This window comes from Pan paniscus, chromosome 10 (assembly GCF_029289425.2).
Source record: "Pan paniscus chromosome 10, NHGRI_mPanPan1-v2.0_pri, whole genome shotgun sequence".
Lineage (NCBI taxonomy): Eukaryota > Metazoa > Chordata > Mammalia > Primates > Hominidae > Pan > Pan paniscus.
Window position 1 is genome coordinate 130,974,710 of NC_073259.2, and position 15,935 is coordinate 130,990,644.

The following is a 15,935-nucleotide window of genomic DNA, read 5'->3' on the forward strand; positions in this document are numbered from 1 at the left end:
TTCATCTGTTCATTCATTCATACAAGAAATACTTGGGAAGCACCTCTGTGTGCCAGGCTTGGGGGAGACACCATCATCACAGGGAGTCTGGCTCAGAGTCTCAGTCAAGCCCATCCTCCCACGTAAGGCACTGAGCGTTGTGCACTGCCCAACTCCAGGGGGTGCCATTCACTTCGTACTGCAGCACTGCATACCCGCACAGACTGCATCTGCTCTTCCAATAAAAGGCTCAAAAGAGAAAAAGGGGAAAAATCAAAACAGATGTGATTTTAATGGTTTAAGTAAGACAAGTTACTGGTGCTGATCTGAAAACTTTGCTCTTGTCAGTATCTTCCACATTTCAACAAAATTTGCTGACATTTGTTGAGCATAGCTAGCATGTGCCACCTTCTCTTAGTTCCACTGTCTCCATTCTATCCTCTGTGACAGTGAGACAAATTTGTCCTCATTTTACTCAAGAGACAGGAAACACAATCTTAGGAAGGTTAAACGAGCTGTCAAAGTTACAACTGCTAGTAACTCCCTCCAGAGCTGCGATCTTAACTACTGTGCAGTGGCTCACGCCTGTAGACCCAGTTACTTGGGAGGCTGAAGCAAGAGGATCACTTGAGCCTAGGAGTTCAAGGCCAGTCTAGGCAACATGGTGAGACCCTATCTCTAAAAATAAATTATGCCAGGTATGGTGGCTCATGGCTGTAAACCCAGCACTCTGGGAGGCCCAGGCAGGCAGATTGTTTAAGCCCAGGAGTTGGTTGGAGAACAGCCTGAGCAATAAAGTAAGACCCCATCTCTACAAAAAATAAAAAATGAGCCAGCCATGGCAGCATGCACCTGTGGTCCCAACTACTGGGAGGCTGAGGAAGGAGGCTTGCTTGAGCCAGGGAAGGCAAGACCGCAGTGGGCTGTAATCACACCACTACACTCCAGCAGAGGATCAAATGGAAATTTACTAGTTTACTATTTCTCTATTTTCACGTTATAACAACAATCATCTAAGGTTCATTCCTATTTATACCTTTTTTAAAAAAACCTTTTATAGAAGATACTTTCAAAAAGTAAAGGTAGAGAGATGAGTATGATGAAACTATGTATAACCGTCTCCTAGGTTCGACAATTAGCAACATTTGCCAATCTTCATCTATATTCCCGCTTTTTTTTTTTAAAGTAGTTTAAAGCAAACTTCGAGCATCATCATTCATGCTTAAAAATTTTATATTTCTAACAGGTAAGAACTTTTTAACCCTAGCTACAATGCCATAATCACATTTAGCAAAATTCACAATAATCCTTTAATATCATCCTCTGCATGTGTTGGCTCAATTTCTTCTATAAAAAACTTTTTGCCTCATCTATTTGACTACATGAAATACAGTTTATATAGGAAAAGCTGGATAAATGCTTGGTTCTTTTTTTTTTTTTTCTTTTTAAACCAACTTTTGGAAGACTGAGTTCATACCTGAGCAAACTCCAAAAATGACCAATAAGCTTTTTGGGAGTATCATTATGAAGTAATGAAGTTTTTATCTCTGATAAAAGGCTGTTCTGGGACACCACTGCTGCCCTGCTCTCCAGTAAAATATGTCTAAGACCAATCCTGTACATTTGCTGCCCCCAAGCTGAGCTGGCCCTTCTCAAAGGAATACTAGTTCCTTTTGGTGGGAAATTTGATTTTCACCTTTTCCTCTCCAGATAAAATTAAATTCAAAGTTATCTATAACACAAAGAAAAGGAATAAAACAAATCTTAGTTTTTGTACTATTCTACTACTAGAAATATTCTCAAATTGCATTAAGACCTTAAATGCAGCAGGCTTATGGGTTAGGTTTGATAAACAAAGGCTGCCGTACATTCAGCTAGGTTAACTGCATCTCTTTTTACTTTACTATACTTGATTTATCGCACCAACTAATTTCAAGGTAAATTTCACCAAAGTAACATGCAATTTGAGTTTGAGCTTTACATTAAAGGCTAGGTTATTTAAAAGTCCAAATTCACCTTCATTCAGTAAAAAGATATTCCCAATGACAAACTAATTTCACCAGTCTCCACCTGAATTCAGGTCTTCAGGTGAAGCCTGTAACCCAAGCCTACGATGGCCCTTAGATGTGCTGTAAACACATTAATGTGGCTTAATTCAAATCTTCAGTTTTACTGAAACAAACTTAACAGTTGCGGAGTTGGACTATTTAACATGTTGACAAAATTAAAAGATCTGCAAATACAGAAATATAGTTAAAGAATCGGAGAACATTATGAAACAGTCCTAAAATACGACAATCCTGGGGGTTGTGTGAAACCATCTCCAAGGCTACAGCCCACTCAGGAAGGAAACTTACCAGCTGCTTATCGAATGTTCCACCAAACAACCCACTCCACACACAGAACCTCTAACTTCCAACTATTAGATTAATAAAGATAGCTATTTTTATCGGAGACATCAAAATCCTTCTTGAGAGAAAACTTGCTTCCCTCGAAAAGGAACAGACAGTGGGATCTAGACTCAAACGATCCCCTCCATATGTAGCTGACGTGAATCTAAAAATTGGTATGTGTGAGTGCAGCTAACCACAGAAACACAGAAAGCTAGGCTCGAAAATAAATGGACTATTCCTAGGTAAGATGGAAAGTGACACACTTGACAGTTTCTAGGGCTGGCAGGCACAACTTACCAGGGGAGGGTTTGGTTTTTCCTAGAAGACATATTTTCTTTTCTTTTTTTTTTTGAGACAGAGTCTCACTCTGTCACCAGGCTGGAGTGCAGTGGCACGATCTCAGCTCACTGCAACCTCTGCCTCCTGGGTTCAACCAGCCTCAGCCTCCCAAGTAGCTGAGACTACAGGTGTGCACCACCACATCCAGCTAATTTTTGTATTTTTAGTAGAGATGGGGTTTCACTATGTTGGCCAGGATGGTCTCGATCTCTTGACCTCGTGATCTGCCTGCCTTGGCCTCCCAAAGTGCTGGGGATTACAGGAGTGAGCCACCATGCCTGGCCAGAAGACATATTTTCTAATACTCAGAGGAAAAGAGGAAAAACAAGCTCTCCCTTCTTCTTGGACTTATAATGTGGATAATGGTGTCAGTAATAAAGAAATATACTAACAGGTGTCAATGGTTCTGATAACTGGCATATGTTATAAAATGTCCTAACTGGCTTCAGAATAACTGGAGACCTTGGAGGAAGGAGGGCAGGAGTGAGGATCAGAAGACAAGATGGGACACCCACACAGATCACAAAGTTAACTGCCTTTGTCCTCTGGCCCTATCCTAGGCCTTCCGAATTAGAATCTCAGCAGTAAAGGCCAGGAAATGCACAGCGGAGCCCTCCACTCCACATCATCAGAACCAGTTAGGTCCCTGTAACTGAGCAGTTTGGTTAAAGCACACACTAAACATTTTAAAAATCTGTTGTCAATGTTTCATTTAAGGTAAAGGTCTTTTCTTAAGGGAAGGGGTCCACTAGTTCAAGTTCCAAAAGTTCTTTTTCAAATAGACCACGTCTTTTCATGTGGGGTGAGAACTGGACACTGGATAAGCAATCAGGGCAGAATCCTGTGGGAATTCTTCCACTTTCCCCCTATCTAGTCCAAACCTAATTCACCACCAAGTTTTCTTTCAAAAGAATCAATTTATATCAATGCTTTCCAAAGCACTCAGTTGACAGTTTTTGTAGAAATAACTTTCTCTTTGCACTCATGCAAAAATCCAGTTGCCCCAGGATTTAATGAAATCACAGAACTATTGTAATAAAACCAGAATGAACAGATCTGGGAGTGAACACATTTGATCCTGTGTAAGTATGAGATTCCAGTGTGGGAGCAGAAATGTCCAGATACCTAGTCATGACCACATGACCATGAGGGGTGTCAGTTAATAGCTTCTACTCCCCTCCCATCTCAAAAAAAAAAAAAAAACAGCTTACGGAAGACAGAATTCCTAAAATTCTGATTTTCTTATTAATAGTTTCTGGCCAGGACCAACAACCAAAGCATTCATTTGTTTAGGAAGAGCTTCGGGTTTTATTGTTTGTTTTTTCCCCCTCATCTCTATTTCCTTTTTACAATTTCTGGAAATTCATGTCTAAGAATTCTTCGGACCAGTCTTTACACAGGTGCAAATAAGAAAGTGCCTATCCAGGTGGACCCTGGATTTATGTTTATTAAGACTGTATCTTTTGACAATTTTGTTTTTACATTTAAAATACATCATGACATGAACTTTCCAACACCTGACCCGGAATTTGGTTCAACAGATAAAATTTAACTCTCACATGACTCCAATTACTCATCTTCTATTCCGTTTAAATGAGAAAATGCTATTCTAATAATGGAATTTTTTTTTTCAGTCTGTGGTTAGGGAAAAAAGGGATTAGTCAAAAGAGAATCTGTCGAGATTACTCCACTGAAATTTCGTAATTAAAAAACTATATAATCATATTTCATGTAGGGGATCAGATATTTTACCTAAAAACTGCCTAGACACTTAAGACTTACTAAAAAAAAAAAAAAAAGTTAAATGTTGATCACTTTAACGGATTTGTTTTAAACAGATTTCAAAGATGTTAACTGCATTATAATTTATGACAGCAAAAAGGTGCCTAAATATCCAATAAAGGAATGGTTATATAAATGACATATCCACATGAAAGATCACATAGCTGTTAAAAATCATGTCATGTAAGAATATTCTGATTTAAAAAATAAGAAAATACCCAGAGTATAACTTTAGGTTAAAATCAAACAAAAACTCTACAAAAACTCTAAAAAACCATCCCAAAAGGGAACAACAAAGGAAAAAAACTTAAATGCTTTGTTAACAGTGTTTATCTCTGGGTAGTGATATGATGTGATTACACTTTTCTTCTTTATGGTTGTGTTTTCCAAATTTTCTATAATAAACATGTAAAACATTATTTTTAAAAGTTTGATTAGTTGGGATCAGAAATAAAACATACTATTATACTTCCCTGCCTTCTTAAACAGAGTACATGAAACTAAGGTAGCTTTCCTTGATGATCTAGAATTGTCGTTATGAATATCAAGTGACTATGGTGCTGTCTCTGATAGAGCAATACTCTTGGGCTATGGAAGCAGACGGGTATGTTTCTCCCCTAAATAAGCATTTGCCAAAGTGTGCCCCCAAGGTCTCAGTCCTGTGAGCTTTTCTAAGAGCTGCAATCAACTGTGAATGAGAAATACTGTGTAGGCTGCCCCTCTGGAGCTTCACCACACTCTAACAGAAGAAACAAAACCTCTCTTGGCCGGTGTGGTGGCTCACGCCTACAATCCCAACACTCGAGAGGCCAAGGCAGAAGGATTGCTTGAGCTCAGGAGTTTGAGAACAGCCTAGGCAACCATAGCAAGACCTCATCTACACTAGAAATCAAAAAAGTCAGCCAGGCGTAGTGGCAAGCGCCTGTAATTCCAGCTACTCAGGAGGCTCGTTTGATGGAGGCTGCAGTGAACTATGGTCACACCACCATGCTCTAGCCTGGGCGACAGAGACCCTGTCTCAAAAAAACAAACCCCTCTTTAATTCCCAAATTGATTTACCATGGAACTCTTTTGAATGTAATTATAATACAATTAACATCCACAAAATTAGAGATCTAAGGAAAACACTACCCTAATCAAATGGCCACAAAATGTATTCACAGTAACAGCTTCCACTTACTGGGTTTTCTTGCCAGGCATGGTGTAAAATAGTTTATACGCATCATCTTATTTAATCCTCAGAATAACTCAATAAGGATGGTATTACTAACTCCCATTTTAAAGAGGAGGAAACTGACACTTACGAAGGTTAAATACTTGCCCCAAAGTTTCCTAGCAACCCAAATCCTGTCTTAACCACGATGCTTCAACAGTCAACTTTCCAATTTTTGTACAGCTTTTATGACTTTTGCCTCCTGTCACTTATTTCTTGATGATGTTATTGGTTCTTCTAGTTTTTCCCCATAGTCTTAACATTTGCCACTGGCAGATAAACCATATGACTAAGTGAATTATTATTTGAACTGTGTGCAAAAGCAAGACTCAACAGGCTCTGCTATAAGTCCAGTATATGTCCTTGAAGTCAGTTATCTCGGCTGCCCAACGATCATTTTTATCAACCATCTTTCAGCCTCCTAACTCATATCCCAGCTTTCTAATGTCATCCCCCTCAAATCCATCCTTCCCCTGGCTGCCAAAACCATCTACATAAATGGCGAGTGTGACCAACCGCAGCACTCCCTGGCTTAAATCCTCCAACGGCTCCCTGCCTAGAGGATCAAGCCCAAGCTCCTTAACAGGGCATATGAGGCCATCTGGTCCCTGACTGCCTTCTGGGCCTCAGCCCCCACTACACCCTGCCCTGGTCCCTCCAGCAATACTTATAATATTCCTGTATGCACACACACTCTGTCCCGGCTTCTTCCCTAAGTGCCTTTGTTCCTCCCATATGCCTGGGAGCCCTTCTCCCTCATTACCTGGCTAACTCTTCACTCATTCTCTGAATCATAACTTATGAGCCATTCATTTTCTCCAGGAAACACTCCCTGCTGACCCCCCACCTTCCAAAGGCTTACTGGATCTCCCCCCCCAGTGTGTGGGCCTCACCACTGTTTCACATGTACCCTGTACACCTGCATGATCCTAAATGATGAAAACTATGTGGTTTACTGGTTTCACATCCCCCAAGTGGCACACCACAGATGCTCCGCAAAGGCTGGGTACATGAATAAACTTCTTGGCCTCAGTCATGTTCACATTAATGAAAACTACTGTCTGATGGCAAACATGTTAGACCACTTTTGTTTTTTTTCTTTTAGACAGGGTCTCACTATGTTGCCCAGGCTGGTCTCAAACTCATGGGGCTCAAGAGATCCTCCCACCTCAGCCTTCGGAGTAGCTGGATTTACAGGTGTCAGCCACCACACCCAGCTCTGATGACAAACATGAATTTGCACTATGTTCCTCTACTATCCTAGACACTGGGCTGCAGATATAACCTCGAGGTGCCATTAGTTAACCTTGGAGATAAAAGGTTTGATTTAAAAGAAACATTAGCTGTAACGCTGCTTGAAATATAAGAAATTATTCAAATATCTACTTTTCACATAAACTCTTTGACAAAGTAATGGACTACGTTCCTCACAATCCCTTGACAAATACTTTGAAAAGCCTTCCCTTGACACACTGTAACGTATTCTAGAGACAACAAAGCTAAGCTAAGTCACCTCTCTACTTTCATTCTTCCCTTGGAAGAAATTCTACAAAGGCATTTCCTCTGCTTTTGTATCATTGGGTAAGACATCATTTCCAATGATGAAACTTGAAAACTCACACAGCTGGGGAAGGAAATAAACCAACGAGAACTCTTGTCTCAGCATGTTCTGAGCGCCAGTGATTACCTACGAGTGGCGGACACACGGTCTTCTAGATCACCTCCCACTGCGTACCTGGCATGAATCTCCATAGCAACATTCTGCTACAAATACTGTAATCAAAGCCAAACAGGCAACAAGGCTGGCATTCCTCAGCTCAAGAGCACAACCACTCTGCATACGACCGACCGGTGAGGGTCAAACAGTGCAGTCTACTTCTGAGTTCCTCTTCCAGCCAGTCTCTAACAGGATGTTAGGTCATCCAACTTGTTTCTCTCGTTTCTCCCCTCCCTTCGATGGCAGCTCTTTCCTTCTCCCAACCCACTAATAGCTCCTAGTGGCCTTTCAAACTTTTATATTCTCCTTGATTTCCACAAGCACTTGGAGGAGAGTGGCTTGAATTTCTGTCTCCAAGCAGAGCATTCACCCTGAGCTCCAGAACCACACTCCAACTGCCTGCGGGACAGAGCCCTGCCCATCCCTCATGCTCAGCCTAATCCGGCCTCAATGACTCCCTCCCTCCTGCACCCCCACTGCCCCTCCCCTCCCCGCTCACCAGAGCCCTGTCTCCTACTCACTTCCACTTGAAGCCCGGTTATCACCACTCACTCAGCAGCACTACCCAGGCACATCCTGGGTGCCAGGCACTGTGCTGGGTGCCAAGGACAAAAAGACAAACATGACAAAATGCAGCCCCCAAGCCAGTGGGGGACACAGGGAAGTGACTTACAAAATGTGTGTCAAGTGCCACAGGAGAGGTATACAAAGAAGCTAAGAGACCACGTGCCTGTGACAGAGGTGGGGAAAGCACTTCAGGTCAGCAGGAGAGGGGAAGTGAGAAAGGGAGTCGGGCCAGCTGGTCCGAATACCTCTCCCAGAGCCCTAGCTCAAATCCTAATTTCTTCCTAACCTCCACTTCCGCCGCCAACCTGGTCCTGCCACGCCAAGCCAGACCACGCTTTGCTGACAGATTAACCTCCCTAAAGAGCAGTTTCAGGCCGGGCGCGGTGGCTCACGCCCGTAACCCCAGCACTTTGGGAGGCCGAGGCAGACGGATCACCTGAGGTCAGGAGTTCTAGACCAGCCCGACCAACATGGAGAAACCCCATCTCTACTAAAAATACAAAATTAGCCGAGCATGGTGGCGCGTGCCTGTAATCCCAGCTACTTGGGAGGCTGAGGCAGGAGAATCGCTTGAATCCGGGAGGCAGAGGTTGCGGTGAGCCGAGATTGTGCCGTTGCACTCCAGCCTGGGAGACAAGAGCAAAACTCGGTCTCGAAAAAAAAAAAAAAAGAGCAGTTTCATTCGACTGCTTCTCTGCTCCAAAATCGTCACGAAGCTCCTTGTTTCCTCCTAAATTAACCACCACGGGGCGCACACCCTGGCACTCCCCCTCACCAGCCCTATTTCTTGTCATTTCTCTACACACAAGTACATGCCATCTGGCCAAAGTAGACGAGAACTCGCTCATCGGACAACCCATCCCTGCTTTCCTGCCTCTGTGCCTGTGTCACTTCCTCCTGAGCCCCCATTTTTGTCCATCAAAAGCCTACTTAGAGAAATAAATAATTCACAACAGTGGACATGGGGAAGAGCACACTGAGGGCAGAGCACAAGGCGGGGGGTTCCGCCGGTTGGCAGTGTTTACTTCCTCGGCTGGGTAGCAGGTAGACAAAGTTCCTTATCCTCTGTGCCCTCTGGTAGATATTATTCTATTTAATAATTTATTTTCTTAACGTTTACCTACCTACCAAGTCTGTCTCTTTTGTTTTGTGGGGACGTAAGTTTAAAAAAAAAAAAAAAAAAAAAGTCTGTCTCTTGCATCAGAAACCTAATGTAGCCAGAGAGCTTTTTCATCTGAACTTCAATGTCATTTAGAATTCACATGTGGCTTTTTTTTTTTTTTTTTTGAGACAGCCTCACTCTGTCACCCAGGCTGAAGTGCAGTGGCATGATCATGGCTCACCACAGCCTCAACCTCCCAGGCTCAGGCAATCCTCCCACCTCAGCCTCCTGAATATCTGGGACTACAGGTGTGTGCCACTATGCCCGGCTAATTTATTTTTTGTAGAGATGGAGTTTCGCCATATTGCCCAGACTGGTCTCAAACTACGGGGCTTAAGTAATCTTCCCACCTCGGCCTCCCAAAGTGCTAAGATTACAGGTGTGAGCCACTGCACCCAGCCTGGCCTTTTTCTTATTCTCTTTTTCAAAAAACTGTGGTATAATATACATAAAATTTTCCATCGTAATCATCTTTAAGAGAACAGTTGACAGTTCAGTGGCACCAAGTACATTCATATTATTATGCCACCATCACCACCATCTACCTCTAGAGCCCTTCATCTTCCCTAACAAACTCCCTATTCCCTCTTGTATTGTAGACATTTCTGTATTTAGTTTATTCCCAAATTATAATCTAGCGATTATGTCCTACTTGTGTATCTATCCCTTACAATGCCCTGCACAGGGAAGTGTTCAAGAGCTGTGGAACTGAAATGGAATCTTCCATTTGGGCATCAAGGAAACTACGCCTTTTAGCTAACAATAACTATTTACCAAGTGTTCACTCTGTGCTAAGTATCATATTAGGCATCTTACTTATTTCATTTAATCTACCCAACAATGCTATGAAAAAGGTTACTGTTATTTTCTCCTTAATTTCCAGTGAGGTAACTACAATTAAAAGGACTAAATACTTGTCAAAGGTCAACTACTGGTATCAAAAGCCAGTTCTGACTCCGACCACTGTGTGATGCCACCCCCCACTGCACTTTTAGCAAACGCAGAAGAGCAACTAAATAAATTGATCAAATTTCATCTAAGCCACTCTACATATTCTGAAAATTGCATCTTAATAAAAGGGAGCTGGCCTCTACTGAATGCTTCCTCTGTACCATTTCTGTTGTGACATTTAGCCTTACAAGTACTCTAAAAGATAGGCATATTATCCTTCCTTTAACAGTTGAGGAAACTGAAGCACAGGGTTTAAGTCACTTAAAGTCACACAACTCAGCTCCGTGCTTTCCATGAAATCTTGATGCCTCACTTAAGGATAAAATGACATACAACTGAATTTCAGTACATATTCCTAGGCACAGTAATTTTTTACTCATGTAAAAGGTCCATGGAAAAGATTTAAACGTAAAAGTTGAAGCCTTTACACGTACATAATGATTATAAAACATGGATAAAAACAAACTCCAGTAGTATTATACTCAAGAGTGCAAATCTTAGCTTCTAAAACAGTATCACCAGCATTCAGAGTGTGTTCGGGAGCCGGTCCCTGGATTTAAAGCAAGGTCAATACATTTCAATGAGCCATTATGATTCATGCAGTAGCTTTCAGCCCCCCACACAAATCACACCCGAACACGCCTTAGGGAAACAGCTTCTTCCAGACCAGAGCTCTTTACTTTCCACAAAACAATCTGTCTTTCAGACCCTCAGCATTTTTGCATGCGGGCATGGGCATTTTCATGCCATGGGAACAAAGATCCCCAATTTGAATTGTTAGTGGAATCTTTAGCAGCAACCAATCAGCATTTCCTCAGAAAGCACAGTGAAGAAGTAACTCAAGAGGTCCGGTTTAGTTGCCTAATCCCCTAAGCGACAGTTCCTTTTAAGGGAGTGCCCTGCAAGTCCAGTGGGGTTAATGTTGACAGATGAAGGCACATTCCACTGCCATGTAAAAATAACTTTAAATAAAAATAAAATACATGCATATGAAACATTAGCCTGCAGCACAGACAAGAGAATAAGATCATGAAGGATATACTACATTTAGGGAATTGCATAATGAACAGGAGGAACAGGAAGAGAGAAACTGACACACAGGCCCAGAAAATGAGGACCGTAGCTCCGAAATCATGTTCACTACTTAAACTGCACTGAAACTCACACGCCACAATTAAAACAATGTAAGTGACGCATAATGAACAGCTGCACTTAAACCTAACAGTGAATGCCTTCAAAACCTAGCCACATTTTCCAGCCTCCACAAAATATACCCTCAGGCTTAAAGAAGCCTTACTCTACAATTTAAAACACTTCCTTCTGCCAATTAAAAAAAAAAAAAAAGAAATCCTTTGGTTCAGGTTAAGAAATTCTATGCTGGGAAAGGCCTGTTATATTTACCATTTCACCCTATACCTACTCAAATACATAATCATTTGGACCACAGAAAGATCAATGTTTGGCTGGGCGTGGTGGCCCATGCCTGTAATCCCAGCACTTTGGGAAATCAAGGCAGGAAGATGGTTTAGGGCCAGGAATTCAAGAGGCAACATAGCAAGACCCCATCTCTACAAAAAAACAAAAATAAAAAATTAGCTGGTGGCAGCGGGGTGCGGTGGCTCACGCCTTTAATTCTAGCACTATGGGAGGCTGAGGCAGGCAGATCACCTGAGGTTGGGAGTTCAAAACCAGCCTGGCCAACATGCTGAAACTCCATCTCTACTAAAAATACAAAAATTAGCTGGGTGTGATGGCGCACACCTGTGAGCCCTGCTACACAGGAGGCTAAGGCACGAGAATCACTTGAACCCAGGAGGCGGAGGTTGCAGTGAGCTGAGATTGTACTACTGCACTCCAGCTGGGCAACAGAGCAAGATCCTTTCTCAAAAAAAAAAAAAAAAGGAAAAGGTAAATGTTTTTTAGGCTAATTGCAAATCATAATTTACTCAACATTCTTGAAATGGGATCCTAGTAACTTTCAGGATGATCTGGTATTAATGATTGTCAGTCATCTTTCAAAAAGAGAACTATTAATATAAGTGATTAATTATTGCAATTACTTTTTATTGAGCCCTACTGATGGGCTGTGTTAAGTACTAACAGGCATCATCTCACCTGATCCTCACTCTATGAAATAGGTATTACTGTCATATTATCCTTTTCCAACAGATACTCAGGCAGGTGAAGTGACTTGCCTGCAAACACACAGCTGGGAAGCGGCCAAGTCCAGTCTGGAGTGTGTGATTCCAAAACCAGAATGTTCTTTAACACGCCATCACAAATGTTCCATTTGGTCAACAGTGGATAGTTCATAAAATATTTTCTTCTATTGTGTCTCACAATTACCCCCAACATAAGCCAATGCATAGCATTACCAGGTGAGTGAAACTACCATGACCAAAAATTTCGGTTCACATTACACCCATTCCGAGAAAGGCACACCACACATGACCAGGACGACAGGATTGACAGTGATCCTCGCTAGGTGAGCTAAGGTATTTTGGTTTTCAAGTTGTTTCCTTGTTTTAAAAGCACTACACCCAGAAAAGCAAACTACTGCTGAGTAATTTAATGTGAACTATGCAGGCTTATCAAGTGGAGTCGTTCAGGCCTCAATACTTCTCTTGGGTATTCAGGTATGAAGGTCACTTTTACTCAAAAAAAAAAAAAAAAAAAAATCCTGCCAGATGAATTTACCTTTCTCTTTAAAAAATAATCTTCAGGTTCTGAGGTAGAGGAAACAGGTGAGGTTCTCCCTAACAGCCTCCAAGTGAACAGAATGAACTTGATTCTTTCCACAAGCTTCCCTCCACTAAAGGCAGTTTATTTCTATTAATGTTCCACCAACAAAGCTACAGTACTCAGTTCTTACTGCAACAGAACAGTCACATATACCAAAATAACTTGTAGGCAGTGTTACACATTAGAAAAATATACCTATCATTTTATTATTAAACCAGAAAAACCCTGCTGACAATCAACAAAAGGTCTCCCAGCAACTGAAAAGCAGAGAAACTAAGCAAAGATTTTTTCTTTGGAGACATGAAACTCATTCAGCTAAGAAAGATGGATTTTGTCACTTATTATTCTCCAAAATGGAAGGTGCCACATGGAGACCATAAACGGGGTACATTGCATCTTGGAGCAACGTTATTATGTGCCAAGTTACAAAGCCCATGAATACAAGGGGTGTATTAATGGAAAGACTGATACCATCTTACTACAGTGGCCTCTCTGTAGCTCCGGACAATGATCTGTTGAGGGTTTTCCAGGGATTTTGAATGTGCAACCTCCATACAAGCTCTCTTTTAAGGGGGCTGGCTTGGTGCTGAACAATCCCTCTTCGGAAAGAAAGCCAAAAGCCCCCACACGGGCTCCTGGGTGAGAGGCTCAGCACTGTAGGCGTGGGAAGGCTCAGACTTCAGAGACATAAAGGAGTGGTAGGTGGGCCAGGAAGAGCTGGGATTAGCCTGGGCCCATCTGCCTGGAGGAGAACCAGACCCAAAAGATCAGACTTTCCGAGAATGAGTCCAAACGGGTTGAGAGAAAGGGAGCACACACTGCAAATCTGCAAGGATGAAACCACACCTCAAGGTGTGAAGGAAGATAACCAGAAACAGGAGCTGGCACATGCCTTCCAGGGGCTGGGCAAGGCTTGACTCTCAGAGGTGAGGGTTGGCAGCCAGCCCCAAACCCCCATTTTAACTTCTTCCTGAAACTGCTCCAGGAACCTTCCTTAGTCCCAGACACGTGGGACACAGTGGTACAAAGCCAGCCACACTAAATTTCCCACCTTCCCTTCCTCGGTGGAGGGGGCAACCCTTACAGAAAAACGTATCCTGTCGCCACCCTTAGGCCCATCCACGAACTCCCGTAACTCTGCTGGGGCCACTTCAAAAGAAGTCAGACTCCAAGGGCATTCTTGGGACCCCTTAGATACATGGAACCTTCAAACCTTACCCTGGCTATGGTATGACCATGGACTCCTGCCTCCAAACCCTGGGCTGGGGACCCTCGCCCAACCCTTAAAGAGCCTCAGAACCACCTCATAGACTCAGCTACAGACCCTCAGCCTCCCGAACCCATCTTGGAACCCTCAATCCTCTCCTAAGAGTCCTATTTGGATAGTCCACTCAGTCCCCCAAAACCTACTCTGATCCCCTATAGCTGCCTCAGTCCCCCTGGATGCCCCCAACCTTTCCTCTCAAAGGAAACCCCCCAACCTCTACCAGATCTAGCTCTTGGTCCCCCTCAGTCACCCCTAATCCTCGCCTCCGACTCAGCCCTTATTACTCTCCCCGCTCCTCCGACCAAACCAATCTCAGATCCCCCCAGTTCCGTCCTCTTCCGCCTAGACCCAACGATAGCACTCTAATCCCCAAATTCCCATTCCAGGCTCCCTAATCTCCACTTCAGACCCAACCTTAAGTCTTCAGACCCAGCCTTAAGTCCTCAGCCCCACAAAACCTTGTCTCAGGACCCCCAATCGGCTCCCCAAGCCCCGTCTCAGGACCTTTTTCCCGCCTCCGCCCTAGTCTCGGTCCCCTCAGTCCCTCAAACCCCCTCTCAGGCCCCCTATTCCTGCCTAAGCACCAGTCGCGGTTCCCTGGCTCCCGCACCCCGCCCCAAGCGCCCCCATTTCTAGCCCAGTCCCCTCAACACGACCGCAGGCGCCGCGGTCGCCTCCGCCTCCGGCCACCGTTCGAGGAGCGAACCCCGCTCGAGGCCCCACAGCCGCCGCCTTAAGCCCAGCTCGGCTCACCTCCTCCATCTTCTGCACCATCTCCGTCAGCTGGCCCTCGTCCTCCAGCAGCTCGTTGAGCTGCACCAGCGACAGCCCGGCGAACCGGGCTTCGCTCCCGGCGCCCGCCATCCCCACGTCTCGGCCGTCGTCGCCACCGCCGCTGCGGCCACCAGGCTCCGCCGACCGGAAGCGCCGCCCTCAAGGGCCGCCCCCCGCGGGGGGGACACGTGACGCCAGCCCTGGGTCGTGACGTCATCACCGGGCGGGCGGACGTGACGCAAGTGTCGCGGCTCGCTTGGAGTGGAATGTGTCAGGGACAGTCGGGACTTTTAAAGGGAGGGGAAGGGCCCTATGATTGGGCTGTGACGCGTGAGCGCATTAATGACGTCACTGCGGCTCGGGAGAGCGCGCCATGAGGTCATAAGAGCTTTTTTCCTCCAGGAAGAGAGATACCGCGATCCAAGGAAAACAGGCAGTGGGAAGGAAGTTCCCGCAGCCTGTGAGCCCAGCCCGATGCACGGAACCCAAAAGACAGAGACTTCATGGGGAAACAACTTTAGGTGTCATTGGTTCCTTGGAATTGTGGAGCTGCCACGTCATTCATTTAACAAATATGTTTTGAGACCTACTCTGTACTGGGCATTGAGTATACAGTTCTGAATAAAGCAAAACGGACCCCTGCTTACATGGAGCTAACAGAATGAAAGAGGACGCAAACAAAACAAGAAATAAGTAAAATAATTAGGCGATCACAAATAAGGGAATGGACACTGAAATAAGAAAATAAAAAGACCTTTAGGGTAGTAAGAGATGGCACTTTTGGAGAAGGTGGCGTCTAAGGAAATGTGAAGGATGAGAAGAGAGGAACCAGCCACCATTCCTGTAGGAAGCTCAAGGCAGCAAAACCAGCACGTGCAAAGGCCCTGGGACAGGACTAACTTGGTGCATTCGGAATGGGAAGAAGGCCAGTAAGGCTGGAGCATTTTGAGCAAGGACCCATTGAGTGGCCCCTTTGCATCACCTCAGAGGAAGGTGCCCAGACATCCAGGTGGGCCAACCTGTGCTCTTTCAGAAACAACACGATTTAG

The 15,935-nt window shown here is 44.1% G+C and overlaps 1 protein-coding gene across 1 annotated transcript in view; it reads right to left on the reverse strand.

Annotated features, from left to right (window-relative positions):
- The window catches only part of VPS37B (VPS37B subunit of ESCRT-I), a 30,614-nt gene extending 15,470 nt beyond the window's left edge, over nt 1-15,144 (reverse strand). Inside the window, exon 1 of the mRNA XM_003812128.4 lies at nt 14,866-15,144. Within this exon, the coding sequence (XP_003812176.2) occupies nt 14,866-14,976 (111 nt within the window). The 5' untranslated portion in view covers nt 14,977-15,144. The remainder of the gene's footprint in view (nt 1-14,865) is intronic.
- Between the last annotated feature and the right edge of the window lie 791 nt (nt 15,145-15,935).